The 16919-nt window shown below is 39.1% G+C and overlaps 1 protein-coding gene across 2 annotated transcripts in view; it reads right to left on the bottom strand.

The window, feature by feature from the left end:
- The window catches only part of nedd9 (neural precursor cell expressed, developmentally down-regulated 9), a 64549-nt gene that overhangs the window by 24227 nt on the left and 23403 nt on the right, over positions 1–16919 (bottom strand). For both annotated transcript variants that reach the window (XM_039736332.1, XM_039736331.1), the window contains exon 2: positions 10282–10728. In XM_039736332.1, the coding sequence (XP_039592266.1) occupies positions 10282–10728 (447 nt within the window). The remainder of the gene's footprint in view (positions 1–10281; positions 10729–16919) is intronic.

Here is a 16919-nt window from a genome sequence, read left to right as displayed (position 1 = left end):
CACTTCTAAGATAGAAGCTTGATTACGGTTACAGTTTTCTGTTTCTAAAATGTGTTATGTAATCACAGTGTTTCATCTGTTACCTACTTTTCATCTTTGTTTCATCACGTATAAACATGGGTGAACATTAACTGCTTGCATTCATCAGTGGTCTTTATAAAAAACTGTAATGGCGCCTGTTACTCAAGCAGCACCCTTTTTCACACGCTAAATGGGGGGTAGTTTGTTGCGTGACAACAGTTGGTTATTCACCTAATTTTTAATTGCTTACTAAAAATTCTTTAAATTAAACTTTTTCTCATTTTTATCTCTGCTCAGACTTGATGTGCCATATGGTGAAGATTATGTTACAGCCCTTCACACTGATTCATTACTTTGTGATGCAAATTAAAAGAGGTGTGTGAACTTGAATATGTTGCAATTTTGGAATTTTATCAATTACTTACAGTATATATAATATGATTCCGTGCTTTGCCTATTGAACAAAAATGGGAAATTCTGAATATTCATTTGCTTTTCTGGTTTTGCAGTTATTTGATGTTGAGCTATTGTTTAATACTTCCTTTGATGATTGTACTGTATGGAAAAATAATGCGGAGAGATCTTCATTCTGGGCAACTTTTAAGGCATTATTTGGTTGACATTTTATCATCACAGACTCTGCTAACTTCAACAGATTGTGAACGTAGCCTCTCACCCTTATGTAGGGTTCCTTCCTCAGCTGCCCTTCAATGTTGCTACTCTGATCTTCCACGGCTTGTTCAAAGTGGTGCCAATGACCTTTTCTCTGCGGCATCCCATCCATCCATATTCAGGCCACCAGCTCCACCTCACACCACTCACCGTGAGGTCAGAAGCAACATCATTTGCACTCACTTTCCCCAACTCTGTCATCTAATCCAAGCCAGGATCTTTTCTGAGACTCGCCTATGGTCATGTACACAGGCCAATGGATTTAAGCAGAGGAGTGGATCTTGTAATTGCTGCTTGTTTAAATGCTCAGTTCTCTCTCACTGCATGGACTCCATCCTTACATTCGTCTCCCAGCTTTCTGTAGGCACACCAGAACTTTCATGCCACTGGTGCTGCACAGTCCTTGTTTTTACATTTACTATTTGTAGCAGGTGCCATGACTTGATAAATTAATAACCCAAATCCATCGCTAGTATGTAACCCAACATCCCATCTGCCTCCTAAATACTTTTGTTTTCTATTTAGTATTGACAAGTGATGAATCCACTAGGGTTCTCATCACTTTGTCATGAGTTCTGCCCAAACCTTATTCTAGCTATGTAATATTTTCCTTTCTACATGTAAAACTTTAACCATAATTTGCCACACAGTTGCTGTAATCTGAATTATTTCAGTGCCCACATGTCTTGAATTTGGTTGCTAATCTTTGAAACATCTGAACATTTTGTGCGCTGTTTTTTTTTTTAACACCTTAACTGCTTGTTCAGCTTCTGTACCCATTAATAACAGGTTGTTTTAAGCCACAGATCATCTATATTTCACTGCTGTTAAGTGTGACTTTAAATGGGGTCAATGTTTTGGTGGGGGTGGTTGTAGTACAAGATACTCTCCAAAGACAACCATTTTAGAATTTTAAAAAAATGGCATAGAGAGGAACATTCGCAGGGGAATAAAAAAAATAGTTTGACCTTTCTGCCAGTATAGTCTGCGTGTAATACTGCAGAGGTGTACCTTCCAGCAAATAAATTCCTGCTTTATGTAATTACAGAAATCTTTTCAGCAAACCTAACTGGGTGTGGTGTGAAGTCACACATACAAAGAGAAGATTTTTTTTTTATTTACAGAAATAATGCCGTTTCCCTGATTCTGCCATGTCCTCCTGGCATTACACTTTTTAGAGACAACCAAGGCGTGCACTGCATTAGACCACCATATACCAGAAACACAAAGAACTCAGTTGTTGGTGCAGAGATAGTGAAGAAAACATACAAAGCCTTGAGGCTGAAAAGCAAAGATGGAAAACTTTGCAAAAAAAAAAAAAAAAAAAGAGATACAACTTGGTCTCACCACATGAAAGGAAGATGGGAAGTGTAGAGTGTGACTGGCGAAATTCGAAAGCACCTCCAAGATGTAGGAGTTTCATTAAAAGCTGACTACCTATTGAAGCCATCATAGTGTTGTTCAAACCTGTTGGCAAATTATGAGTTTGCTTAAATGTGTGGTTGGGACATGGTAGGTACATGGTGCAGTGATGCATCTTGGCAGCAACTGTACCTTTTTTTGCATTTTGTTTTTAACTTTTCACTATGATCAATTTAAATGCCAGTGCCATGGTTGGCTTGATTGCTATAGATAAAGTGGTAGTACTGTTTTCATTTGTCCCAAGTGGTTGAAATTTGTTTGACTTTTCTCTCTTGTGACATGTTTTCATGGGATTTCTTGTTGGGATGAGTTTGGTAAATATATGAATGGAAGGATGATTCATCACACCAACTTTTTCACTCTAATGCCGGTATATACTTCACGCTCAGAACGCTTACACGCACACATCATATCTGCCATGCGTTCCCAATGTTTCTTCGGACATGACCTCTGAGCACATCCCTCAGAAATTAATGCAACATGAGAGCAATTTTGAGAAGCAGCAAAAATTTGGGTGGCGGGTGTTCATGTTTTGCTATGTGACATCATCATTGCTGTTTACAATCAACATGTGTGGGAAAACGGCACTGCAGCTCCAGCAGGATCAATGTGCGTGGTTCAATGTTTGACATGGTGAAGCAAATCATTTAACTTAAATGCAGACATGCAGAAGTATTCATGGTGCTTTTTTCATCCATTTCTCGCACAGGCAATACAAGTGTCACATACTCCCCACTGTAATGACACGATTCATTTAGTGTCTCACTCACCATCCTCTGTATTGCTGTTGCCTTTTTTTTATTTCTTAACAACTTTCTTCCCTCAGTTCACAACACAGCAAAACGGGATGTTTTTCCTCACAATGATAATTTCTCACACTGCCACCTGGTGGAATCCTCCAGATTTACATAAAGTACACGAGCAAGTATAGTCAGTACACTGCTTGCATAGTAGTAGCAACAGTAAGCATTCACGTTGTGTAGTGTTAAGTATATCCCCGGCCTAACACAAAATAAAGAATAAATAAATAATCAGCTGTATGTAGTGTCTTTGAGAATAAATTTAGTTTTCACTTGTTGCCAGATGTCATAATCGTTTTGATCTTTTCATAAAATTAAAAATCAGAACGTGTAAAAGAACCAGGGTGAACCTTGATACTTTACAAGAAAAATAGGAAGGGAAAAAGGCTTGAAGTCAGGGAAAATATAGTCCAAAACCCCTCAGAAAGGCACTGACAAAGCAACCAATATTTTATCACTAGGGAATAAAGTCATTTCTTGACCAAAGCAACATGCACACCATTACTGAGCATGTGGCTTCCCCCAAAACGAAGATCCCCAAGACAATGTGATCACTCTTATCGTATGACAAACCCTTAGTCCCTTTTGCTATTGTAACGGTAACAAATTTTCAAAATGACAGTGATAATATCATATCCTAGTTTCTAAACCAAAAAAAAACAGTAAAAAATGTATGAGGAGCATAATGCTATGAGTGTGGCTTGCATCATGACACGGGGTAGTTAGTGATGATGGGGTGTCATCAACTATACACAAGCTGTACCCGGAGAGCTAATGCTCATTTTACCACTTTAATGTGCTACAAAGTTGAACTCTGCTAGCCACGACTGATGATATCAAACTGTTTCACAATTGAGGAGTTATTTGTTCCTATTTTCCATTACTATTTATGGAAGAGCAGTTCAGGATTACGTACAAATTGGACCGTAGCCATTACCTTGCATTTAGTGATGTCCAAAGTGTTGCCACAAAGTAGTGGTGTTGACAGTGCTGTCACAGCAATTTATGAATTAATATGCTTGTCCTGCTAATACATATCACTTGCTGGCCTGTCTCAGAAAATACTTATGACCACATTGACGACTGAGCCAAAACAGGGGCCGCTTTGTCATTCCCAACCCTAAAATCAGAAATCTTGCATTGAGCTGCAATTCAAAACTATAATCATGGTGTTTTATAAATGTGCTTGTTCTATGCTGGCAGTAAAACTAAACTCATAATGAAAAAGAATAAAAAATGAAACAGCTTGGAAAACAGAAGACAAGTCTGGATCACCCTATAGACCCTTAATTGCTATATTCATTGCTAAAATACACTTCATTTATTTTTTGTCACCGTGACAGCTAAAACACATTTTTGGCACTTATACAAAAACCTGATAGTGGATTACAGAAGGAAATCTGAGAAAGCCTACCAGTGGTCAACAGATAAACGGACTCTTCATTTTTCTGCTGCTTACTCTAACCATTTCCAACAAATTTTTTTTTTTTAAACTCACTCCACATGCTACAGCCCCTTTCACTATTAAGAAGATACTGAAGATACTTAAATAAATATTTCTCTCTATTATAAAAAAAAAATCTTGGGAGGGAGATTAGGGAGACGAGACGTGATCTTCTCGGAAGACAATTTGACATCCCGCAAGGCAGGGCAGTGAGACAACATTTAAAAAAAGTTCACAGACATCTAACCTAGCAGTTGTTGGAATGCTTTTGGCAGACGCACTTCATGTGCTCCCAGCTCTTAAAACTACGACAAGCAACAAGCAGAACATGCAGCTCGCCAGCAGCAACAAGCCAACAGATGATCCGACCGCTTCTCCTTAGCGTGCGTTCAGCCCCCCCTTCACAACGTGAGCGGCAGAGACGTGAAGTGGCAAAAAGACAGTTCCTGTACAGGCTTTTAAATAAATCGACATGAAGTGCGACAAACTGAACACGGAGCTCACCAGCAGGAGCAGCAATAAGACAGCAGCCGATCCGACGGCATTTCCTTAGCGTGCGTTCAGCCGCCCCCCTCTTCACAATGCGGGCAGCGTTATACATCCAGCGAGAAAGAAGTTTAACAATGCCCGGGGCCGGAAATAAAGGACAAGTATTGTTTTTACAAAAGTTTTAAAGTAAAAGTGAAAATAAAGTATATGTAACAATTCCGATGAAAATAACAATCTCCTTAAATTGTGTATCTGGTAAACCAAACTCAGGGGGTGGGCAAGCGAAGCGAGCAGGGGGCAAAGTCCCCTAATACATAAATAAAGTCAAAACCAGAAAGGAAATAGGAAATCTGTCTACCTGGGACCATAAAACACGGTGAAAGCTATAATGAGAATCATTTTCACAAACGCCCCTTGCTCCTCACAGCTCTCTACTGGATAAGCCAGTTAAAGAAACGGATCGCACAGTGGTTAAGTGGAGTGTGAAAAGTCCAGAATATTGTCAGTTTCGGCCACTCCCTTTCCCCACACAACAACTTTCAAATATCTTTCAAGAACAAAGGCCTAACCCGAAAAAAAATGTAACTAACAAAAACACCACATAAAAACGTTTAAATTATTACATTAAAGCATTCTTTAGCAATTATTTGCTTACAATTAAATTACAAATTAACCAAACAAATTACAGATAAACTAATATATCTTAGCCAGAGGAATAATGCAAAATATGAAATCCTAAGTCCTAAACAAAAAGTATCAGATGGGAAAAAACATAGCAAAACAGTTTAATCGTAATAAACCAAAAGGAATAAGCACAAAAGATGGGGACAAAAAACACTGCTAGCTACAGTAGCTATATGTCACAGAAACTGAGACTATGGGCAACTGCGGTCTTTTATAGCCCTCTCAGGTGATTGCTGCAATGGAGAAGAGCAATCCTGGTGGTGGCCAGTCCCTTACAAAATCAGATCAATGTACATGATGGATCTGAGTGAAATTATAAATACTAAACAAAATAAAAATAGGACAATAGAAAGGGAACTAGGAAATGAATTGCACAGAACTACAGCAAGTCACAGCTCTAGACCTGATATTAGCAAGAAATCTGGCAGATTAACCCTTCATTAATGATAGGGTTTATAAATAGGGAGCCCTGTCTGTACTCCCACTCAGACTGGTAGGCTATATACTCTTCCTCTAAGGTTACATTACTTTTTCAAGGCCACACAGTTAATCAGTGGAGTGTATTAACATGGCACCTCCTATGAATAACCTTGCACCTTGGTTACTACATGCTAATACATATAGTATTAGCAAAAATAAGCTATTTAATTTATTCTATTGAGCGCAACACACTACTTCAATAGTTGATTATCACATTCCCAGAATCTTCTTGAGTTCTACTCTGTTAATTTAAATGACTGCAGCAACAACTGTACCTAGATCCAAGCAGAACAACCTCTGAAATGACTTTGACTCTGAATCCTGCCCCCTTCTTCATCCTAAATAACACATCGAGGCTATGATTCAAAGCATACACTGTGATCACAAGATGTTAAGTCTTTTTTAATATTCTCATAATAAATTAAACTGCTTTACTCATAGTTACACAAAGTCTAACCACATGGCTGCTAAACTCTTGAATATCACAAAGTCTAATGATGTTGCACCACTGCACTGTGCATTTAACGTATGGCTGAAAACTCGTTCTTGATAGCTTCGTTAGTGAGGCTGCTTTTATTAACTTTACTAATAAGTGTTTTGTATTCTCTTTCTCTACGCTGTATTCTAAAATTGCACTATTTGTCGCCACTATTTTGGAACTGGACCTTGGAATAGATGTGTTACCACCAATGACATATCCAATGTCAGACCAGGGAGAGGGCCTTTAAGATGGCCATGACCAATGCCTGCCACAGGTTTAGTTTTCACTTTTAATGTTTGCGAACTGGAGTTTAATTTTTACCTTCTCCTTTGCCAGCTTATGTTAACAGAATATATTCAAACATTGCCATTAACTTTTTGATATTTAGGTACTTTTAGAGCAATTAAAAATAATATATAAATTAATAATATTTATATGTACATACCAAATTTTTTTCTTTTTGATTTTATTTCATATACTTTTATTAATCACTGAGGGGAAATTGTCTTTTTGCATGACCTTTTGAATGTCAGAGCTCAGGGTCAGCCAATGTACAGCATCCCTGGAGCAAATTTCAGGTTAAGGGCCTGGCTCAAGGGCCCAACAGAGTGGGATCTTTTCTGGTAGTAGCCTTCCAGATACCAGCAGAGAGCCACCTCTTCCAATTCATGTTGACGGACTAGGCCAAAATTCCTGCAGCATGGCATTTTTTCCTTTCATTTTTGTAAGTTAAGCAACTTTTTCCAAGGTCACACAGTAAAGCTTCTGAACCTAAGACCTTGTAGTTTCAAGAAAACTAAAATTAAATGCAAACACAACACATGTTTCCTTAACTAAGCTGACGCGACATTACGCTAGGGCAAGAAAGAAGAATAATTGCCATGTTAGAAGAGTATTCTGCTAGGAGTTGCATATGCCATCCTGCTAAAGTACACATCATAGCAGACACCTGAGCCTTTGCTGGCATTTGCATTCTTTACTCAAGTGAAATTAGGGCTAGTCATAACAGCAGATGATCCAGCAAACCCTGATTTGCTCAAATGAGTAAGAGAAGGTGCACCCAAAAAAAAAAGTCCTCCACAGCAGTGATAATTACTTCATCCGCAAACACAGCATTTGCAGTAAGCTTCTAATTACCGATTGCCATGTTAGAATTATGCTACTTTTCTCATTTACACTCACAGTTAATAACATGATATAATGTGTTTTTAACTTCACAGTTAAACACTGTCTGCACCGTGTTATCCAGCAAAAAGATCACAGCGCTCGCTGATCTCTATCTAATGCTGCTTACTTTTCTTAATGTGCTGATGGCTGAAGCTCAAAGGCAGATATAGCCGTCTGTGTGATCCTTTTGCTGTGTAACACAAAATTGCCAAAAACACTGACTTTTTTTTCTGGAAAAAGAGGTGCCAATTTTCTAGTGATCCCAGAGGTAATCTTTAGAATTCTTTGCAGCTCCTCCTTTTCTGAAACTTTCCTCCAAGGCTTCAATTTTATTCTTTGAACTTTGTTTTCTAAACTTTTGCTGATCATTGCCAAATTTTACAGATCAATGACAAATCTTTGGCAAGGAGGTGGAACGGAACAGGGGACGAGTTGCTGTCTGCCAAGGCAGGCACGAGTTAAGAAAAATGATTACCTTGGTTTTATCTTCTCCAGGTGTTGAAGAAGCAACACCGAAATTATCAACATTGAAATTACCAAAGCAAAAAAAGTCAATGAATACTGCATCTGTAAGCTTACCCACAACAGAGGGCTAAAAAATGAAAACTAAAACATCGTGGAAACAAACCCTCCTTCTTTCTCTTTACTATTACCAGACAAGTTATGTTTTTAATGGAATGATGGAGGGTTGCTACTATGCAAATGGCATGAACGGCGGTATAAAAATCTGACTAAAGTTAGAGATATAAAATCTTTAAACCCCACTAGTCCCCACAAAGTGAAAGGTTCATAAATGCTGCATCTGGGACAATAGAGGAGGAAACATACAAACTAAAATATCTGGGACAATACAAACAATCACCCCTCTTGTCTTTACCATAGCCAGACACATTATGTTTCCAATAGAATGGTGAAGATTTGCTGCTATGCAAATAAAATGAAAGGCACTTTGCACACCTTGACTAAAAGCACAGACATGAAATCTTCACACCCTACCACTTCCAGTTATAAAACTGAACAGCTAAAACCAGTGAACTTTCACTTCCTAAAGGTTACAGGTCACTTTGCACTGAATATACAGAGGTGCAGGTACCTGTTCACTTTAAACACTAAAATTAAATCCATACTACCTGTCCTCATTCATAAACAGAACCCAGGAAATTCTTGACTTAATCAGCCCAGGAATTTCCTGGAATCCACCAGGACTTCCTGTCATCTGTAAACAAGCAGTTTCCCGGATCAGTAACATTCACAAAGCTGTCTTGAAGTAAGGGGGCAAAGGTCCAGAAGGTGTACAATAGGTCTGTGCTCACTGACGTCACAAGTGTTTTCTCTAAAGGAGAATAATAGCAATGTGCAGCCGCCAAATACTGCACTTATTCTACTCACTACTATTTTCCAAACAAGTAAATTGTGCACAGATGCCTGATTTGATACCCAAAAATATAATGGATAGGAAACTAAGAAGAGTGCAACCTAACTTGTTGTAGTAAAGACAAGACAAATGTTATTAGATTTTCAGATCTGCCAAAAGGTGGACAAAGGTTGGTTACTTTTGGTAAATCAATGGCCACTTCACTTCTGTTTTAATCCCACTGGAGTTGCTGTAGAAGTGGATATTTGGTTCACCTAGCTTACAGATCATTTTAGGCAGCTAACCCTGCTACACAAATTTACAGGATTGTTTCTAAAGGACAGTGAGCTAGTCATACACTTCAAATAATCACTGCCCTGTTTCTTATGATTTGTTCACATACACAGCCTTGTCAGCACATCTTGTGTGAGAATGTACTGATATGTACATGCTTGTCCCAGCAGTGTTTAAAGTCTGGCTCACGTACTAGCAGACCCAGTCAATTCCAGGTAATTAATACAAGATATTCTCCTGGACATTTGTCTTGGAATACTGAGCTAAACTCACACATGCCCATGACTTGCTCATTTACCGGTGTATTCCTGAATTTTTTTTTTTTTTTTTTTACGTGACAAGTGTCACTTTTATTTTTTCAAGTGACAAGTCCAGAAAAAGAATGGATTAATATATTTGATACATGGCACTTTTAAGGAACTTTTTTCTAGATTAAACCTGTTCCGCTATTTTCAAATGGCAGGATACAGGAGACACTTTATGGCCCGGGCTTGTAACAAATGCCGATTTGTAATTTATATCAGTGTTCCAACACCTAACATGAAGAACCTAGAACAAAGATTTTTGAAGGTTTATTTTAGTGTGGTCTTTATTTGTGTATTTTCCCACATGTTGACTTTTGGATGTTATGCTGTGGACATACACACCCTTGTTGTGATCATACCAATACGTTTAGGTAAAATATTTTCCAGATATTACTTAAGAAAAACTAGAGCGATGACTTTTAATCACAGTAACTGTCATATCATGGCTGAAAGTTGAACTAAAAGTATATGTCCCAACATTTGGCAAGCATTTGTTTCCTTGATGCAATCCCCTCTTCCTCCTAACAGAAGGGTGTGACTGATTACATGATAGGGTGGGGATGCTGTAACAACATTTTGCTAATCTAAAGTCCCATTATTCTGTGACCTGAAATGTGTTCTCCCCTGTTCTCCCTCCAAAAAAAAAAAAAAAAACAAAAAAAGCTAACCTTGGCAGGACTGGCATCAGCCCCCCACTGGCTTCTGTGGCTGGAAGGGGGAACTTGATAAACATCTTTGCCATGGGAAGAGTGTCCTGGGGGCACCTGGTAGATGCTTTGCTGGATCTGGTGGGCTGGAGGTACTTGATAGACAGGATCTCTGAAAGCACCACTTTGAGTAACAGCAACAGTGTAGCCTGGCTGCAGGAACGCCTGAGTGGCTGGCACCTGGAAGTGGGTAGACTGTGATGCAGCTTGGTTTTCAAACATGGGTCCAATCAAGAGCTTCAGTCGATTTCCAGGAGCAATGCCTTGTCGTCCATGCAGGGAACATAACCACCATCCTTCCAAGCCTCCAGTGTTCTGCTCAATCACTGTTAGGATGTCCCCTTTACGGAATGCCAGCTCCTCAGGAGACTCTGGAACATTGTCGTACAAGGCCTTTGCCATCAGGTTCTGGAGGAATTGAAAACAAAGGGGCACATATTAGAAGATTCAAGCTGTGAAATGCACACCTACCATGAATAAAAACTGCCCCCAGAAAGCGCCTGCCCTGTTCAAAGTATACCCCATAAAAGTACGTATCAGGTTTAATCTTTTCCAAAATAAAATGCCTCATTTGCTTCTGTTGAATATGGGCTGAACAAAATCAAAGGGACAGCACTGCTATTTGCTCTTAAGGAATATAAATATCAATTGGAAGCTCAATTTACAGTTAAGAAAATAGGAAAGGCTTTTAATCTTTTAAAGACTTAAAAATGGTTGGTGGCATAGTAGATCTTCTCTGGGAAATACAAACGTTCATGTCTGCCCTGCCATGACTTATGGCAAGGGTGCCCAACTCCAGTCCTGGAAGGCTGCAGTGGCTGCAGGTTTTCATTCTGTTTTCTTAATTAGTGATCTGTTTTTGCTGCTAATTAACTTCTTTTGAATTCATTTTAATTGACTTGGTTTTTAAGAAATGTTTCCCTGAATTTCTTCATCTTTGCTCTGAATTGCCTCATTTCTTTCCTTAAATGGCACCCAAACAGAAGTGCAATGTGAAGTGAGTGAGCCAACAGGCCTCAAACTCCAACCAATTTCACTCCAACCAGTCGCTTAATTAGGCGCTGATTGATGTTGTTAATTAAACCTGCTCTTTAATTTCATAGCTTGTTGCTGCTCTCATTGCGCAATAGCAGACATTTCCAAAATTGTGGATTTTCTCTTTCTAAGAGCAGATCAGCATTCCTGAGACCTTCACCTTTCTTTATTTTCAGATATTGTATGATGGACACAGTTTGCTGGTCCTGTTTTGGCTCATTTTGTATCTCATTATTGTTTGGCTGCTAATTGAGGAAAAAGAAACAATTGAGGGGTCTGAGTCTTCAAGAGCAAGCCAAATATAATGAATTCAAAAGAAGTTAATTAGCAGCAAAAACAGGTCACTAATTAAGAAAATGGTTAGAATGAAAACCTGCAGCCACTGGGGCCCTCCAGGACTCCTGTTTTCCAGTTTTAAATGAAATTTAAGCAGTTCAACTCCAGTGGCTAACCTGAAACAGTACAACAGTAAGCGGTAAACTGTCAGAGGTTAAAAAAAAAGCATTTAGGTTATCAAAAACTGAAATGTATCATCATTTTCAGAGTTATAGAAATAGTCCTGTTTCAGGGAACAAGTAATGGGTTAACATCTTACATCTTTTCTGCAGCAATGGAACTTAATTAAGCCTTGAAAAGTTAATAAAACCAATCCCGAATGATGTCCCAATGTTTATTGATTATTATATTAACAAACCCTCAGTCTGTATAAAAGCAACGTTACAACAAATTGTGTTACCAACTTACTACAGCCACTGAAGCATTATTTGGACAATACTGCACTGCACATTGCAATCATAACAGTGAGAAAAAGGCAAGGCATGTAAGTCACTGACACTCAGAAAACTCGCTCTCGATTCTGTTGTGGCTTTGGGTCTGCCAGACCTGTTCCACTCAAGAGTTTCCTCCATTTTAACATAACACCTTTGTCTTAACTTGCAATTTTCTCTAGGGGAAAAGCCTTCACTTTCAAAGGCTATAATGGTCTGTCCATTTTGCTTTGTTACTTGCCTTCTTCTCACTATTATGCTAGCAATATACACTCACCGGCCACTTTATTAGATATATCTTTCTTCAGAGCTGCCATAATTTTTCGTATTACTGAGTTACTGTTGTCTTTCAATCAGCTCAAACCAGTCTGGCCATTCTGCACTGACTGCTGGCATCAACAAGGGATTTTCGCCAGAGAACTACAGCTCACTGGATATTTTCCCTTTTTCTGACCATTCTCTGTAAACTATAGAGATGGTTATGTGTGGAAATCCCAGTAGATCAGCAGTTTCTGAAATACTCAGACCAGTCTGTCTGACTCCAACAACCATGTCATGTTCAAAGTCACTTTAATCATCTTTCTGATGCTCGGGTTTGAACATCAGCAGGTCATCTTGACAATGTCTACATGACTAAATGCACCGAGTTGCTGCCATGTGATTGGCGGAATAGAGATTTGCATTAACAAGCAGTTGCACAGGTGTACCTAATAAAATGGCCGTCGAGTGTACATTGCCATATTGTCCGAATAATGCTTCAGAGGGTGAAGCAGCACAGTTTGTTCTCACACTGCTTTTATACAGACAGAGCATTTGGTTTGTAAGAAATCGACAAAAGTTGGGACACTTGTACAAATTGTTTGCATCAATTTTCAAGGCTTAATTAACTTCAATAGCTGCAGCAAAGCTGCAAGTTATTAAACCCATTACATGTTCCCTTATAATTACATTATTTTTCAGTTTTTGGTAACCTAAACGTTTTGGTGTATTTTTGTATTCCAATGGACTGTCCACCACATGGCTCAACTGCAATAGTGCGCTTTTGACAACCTCAGCTTGAATACGAATGCCTGTCTAGTTCAGGGAAACAGTGAGCAGGAGAGCAAAAGGAGGAAAACAAGTACATGCTTCAGTGCTCCACAGTGCAAAGTTTCTCACGGCTCCTGTTTACTTCAGAAAGTTCACTTTAATGCCACCAAGGTCACTTCAATAGAAGAATAATAAACAGGCAGAAACATGCAATTAAAATGTCTGAAATTATAAAAGAAAGCAACCAGAGAGGCAGTCACAAACAAAACTGGGCCTGCCCACAAAACAAAAATCTCAACAATGTTTGGAACTGGATGCTTTTTGTGTTGCAGGCTGTAAGGTCTGTGTAAATTGCACAGGATTATTAAAAGCAACCTCGAAAAACAGGAGGGAAAAAAATGAAAGAAAGAAAGAACATCTGCTCTTGAGAAATAGTAGCTGACAAGCAACTTTTTGTTTTGGTAAATACAAATTAGCGAGCACAACGACCTTCTATAATTGAATCTCAAAAAAAAACCACAGTAGGCGATGCCAGTCAACAATCTTTGCTCGAACTTCTCAGATTACGTGTGCTTTGCCCCCGATTGCACCCCACAAGACCACAGATTGGGCTCAGAAACCAGCTCCGTCTCTTTTTCTTGACCAGCAGAAAGAAGGAAAGAAAAAAAAAATTAAAAGCCTAGACCACTAGTTTATTGGAGGCCTGTCCATATCAAAAAGTGAAGGGCCAAAAACAAATGATTCCAAAACTTCATTATGTTGTAATAGAGTGTCACTTTACCTGACTACACCCTACATTATGTAATCTAAGAGAAAGGGCAGAGACACAAATCCTGATGAGGACCTCTTCTGTAACAAACATACAGTTCAAATAAAGTAAGAAATGCACCTGCTGCCATGAGATAACCGAATGGTTCAGGGGATTGATTTCCCTTCCTTGCAGGGTAACATTTTGAAATAGAGATATAAATAATTAGATAAGATGAAGGACTACTTATGATCAAGTCATGTTCTACTCCAGTCTTCTAAGGAAGTATAATAGCCACAGGCTGGCCAGTGGGACACTCACACAAACTCCTGGACCACCTCCATGATAATGACTTTTCCATCCATCCATTTTCTCAACCAGATTATTAAATAGAGAAGGGGAGAGCCAGTGCCAGTTCCTGCTGTGTGAGGTGCAAGACAGGATCCAACCTCAGTCAGGTCACCAATCCATCATGCGACACACATCTACTGTAAGACTCCCTTAGCCAGGCCTATTTCATGTAACCACTCACTTTAAACTCTATGTCTGTGGGATGGGGCAGAAACCATACATCCAGAGTATTCAGAGTAAACCCACATATATACAAGTATAATGTGCAAACACCACAAAGAGTGTGACTGGGCCCAACTCCAAACCCAGTCTCCTGCAGCTGTTCAGCAGTGCTAATGATTGTGGTCCTAAACCCCTATTTTTGCAACACTTTTTCATTTTTGTTATGGACAGAATGGTTGTTGTCCGTTAGTTTGCACGTAAGCTGGATATGAATTGTGAAATGTTCTTGTTACAGCACACTATTACATCCGTTTCTGTAAATGACATGATCATATAATCAAGAGGACTCATGAGTGAGTATATATTGACTTCAAAAATATTGTTGCATGAATCACTGTGTGTTCACACTCTGCCCAATATGCTCTGTATGGTGTAATGCACTACTATTTAATTGGATTTGCCACAACCGTTATTTAAATGTTACATTTAGCACTGCGTTTTACCCCATCTACAACGAGCACAGCGAGTATAACACATGTCATCATCTCTCCGGTGTATCGATCCAGCAGGCCTTTCCTCCTGCTACGAGAGAGGGTACCCTACCTCACCTAGTCCTGTGCCATCTGAAAGGGCATTGGCCCGAACAGAAGTCAAATGATTGCCATTGCACTTGCAATGTTAGGTTTGTAGGTTTTGTGGTAAGCCCACCAACATGTCAATGCATAACTGGAACCTTATAAAACACACTAACTGGCCAAAGGCAAACTGCTTTAAAGGACGATACATGCCGACGGTTTCTAGATCAAGTATTTAAAAAGTGAAAACTGATTTATCAATACATCGAATTACTAACAGATAAATAAACTGAGAACTTTGTCTATGAAAGCAAAGCAATACAAATTTAGACCTTTGAACAAAAGAAATATCACTGCATATTAAATAGAAATTTTATTATTTTCTTCTACGAAGTGTGTAAACCAAATAAAGTTCATTAACAAAGCTTTTTTTTTTAGCGTCACCCCTACGCTGAAATGAAAAGAAAACTTATAAAGCACAAACAGCACAGTAAAAAAGAATACCAGGTTGTCTGTCTCTTTCTTTCTTCATAAAATGCTATGGGTTGACTGTTAATCCACCTAACTCGGTATCCCCTGCAAACTTAACCAGCTTGTTAATTATATTCATATCCAAAGCATTTGTATATATTAAAAACTAGCTGCCCCCTGCGGCTCCACCCGCGCAGTTGTGAAACAGGACAAACTTTTAAAATCAATAAAGAAATAAAAAAAAAAATGTAATAATTTGTATTGAGAAGAATTTATATTGATAACTTTCGTATCTGAGGGCCTCTTGATATACAATATTTCTGGTTTTGCTATCAAGGGCAAGAATGTAAAAAGTGGGCAAGGTATCTCTGGCCAAGCATAAGGTAGGTACACTCCAATGTGAAATGTTGCCACAGTATCTGATCGTGTTCAGCTCTGACAGGAGAGTGTCCCCCGCTTGAGGAAAAGAGAATGTGTCCGTGATATCTCTGCCAATGAGCAGCTACCCTCTAAAACACATGGAGCTCTGATCTCCCTCTCTCAAAAACGTCAAACGTTACTTAATCTGTAGATGATAACAAACAGGTATTGTTAGCTAAGCAGAAGCAAGGTACACTCGAACACGTGGCGAGAGGTAGACCGACTCAAACAGAGGGCGATGTGTGAGTGAGGAGTGCCCTGCCTGGTTCCCTACTCCTGAGGTCCCGCCTCCGCTTCCCCTCCCCTCGGTCCACAAACTGTCTCTCGGATTCACGCGAATAAATCGGTGCAGCAACCAAACTATGATACTTGGCGCGATTGGAATGTTCAAGCAAATTCTAGAAAAAAAACAGATCTAAATCCTTTAAGTAGTTCTCACACTCTGAACTCCCACTTTTTAGTTTGATGCCCAGTCTCTCATGTGGCACCATTCTCAAAGTCATGATAAATAATATCATATGCTCTACCCTTTTGTTGCTTCCTCATGACCGCCACTTCTTCTGAACCCATGCTGACTGTTCAGCATGGATTCACAAGGAATAAAAAAAATTTTAATTAGTGAGTGATGCCCAGTACTGAAAATAAATAACTGGATTGATAAAAAGATTTGCACACACACATTGTCAACATTATACAATCCATTCTCCCTGGCAGTTATTGTTGTATTGTTTCTGTTGCTTGCCATCAGGGTGGTCCAAGCTGATGTTCTACCCAGGGCTGTGGCTGTGAGGGGTACACAAACCCTTTGACTCCGTCATTTCAATTTCTGGTACAACAGCACCCACTCAGACTACTTGTAATTAGGCTAAAATATATTTACCCTGTTGATTGAAAGTACAAAACGTACAAGATACCTGGCACTTTATTACAGCTGGCTTGAATTATCAGGCTACTTTTTATCACTAACTTGTTGAAGTTCAGTTTTAAAGGATGTAGTGATTCCACTATGGCTCACCAAGACTAAGTAACAATTAAACATAA

Source organism: Polypterus senegalus, chromosome 15, assembly GCF_016835505.1.
Source record: "Polypterus senegalus isolate Bchr_013 chromosome 15, ASM1683550v1, whole genome shotgun sequence".
NCBI classification, from domain to species: Eukaryota; Metazoa; Chordata; class Cladistia; order Polypteriformes; family Polypteridae; genus Polypterus; species Polypterus senegalus.
Note: the sequence above shows the minus strand (reverse complement) of the source record. Positions and strands in the feature narration are given on the sequence as shown.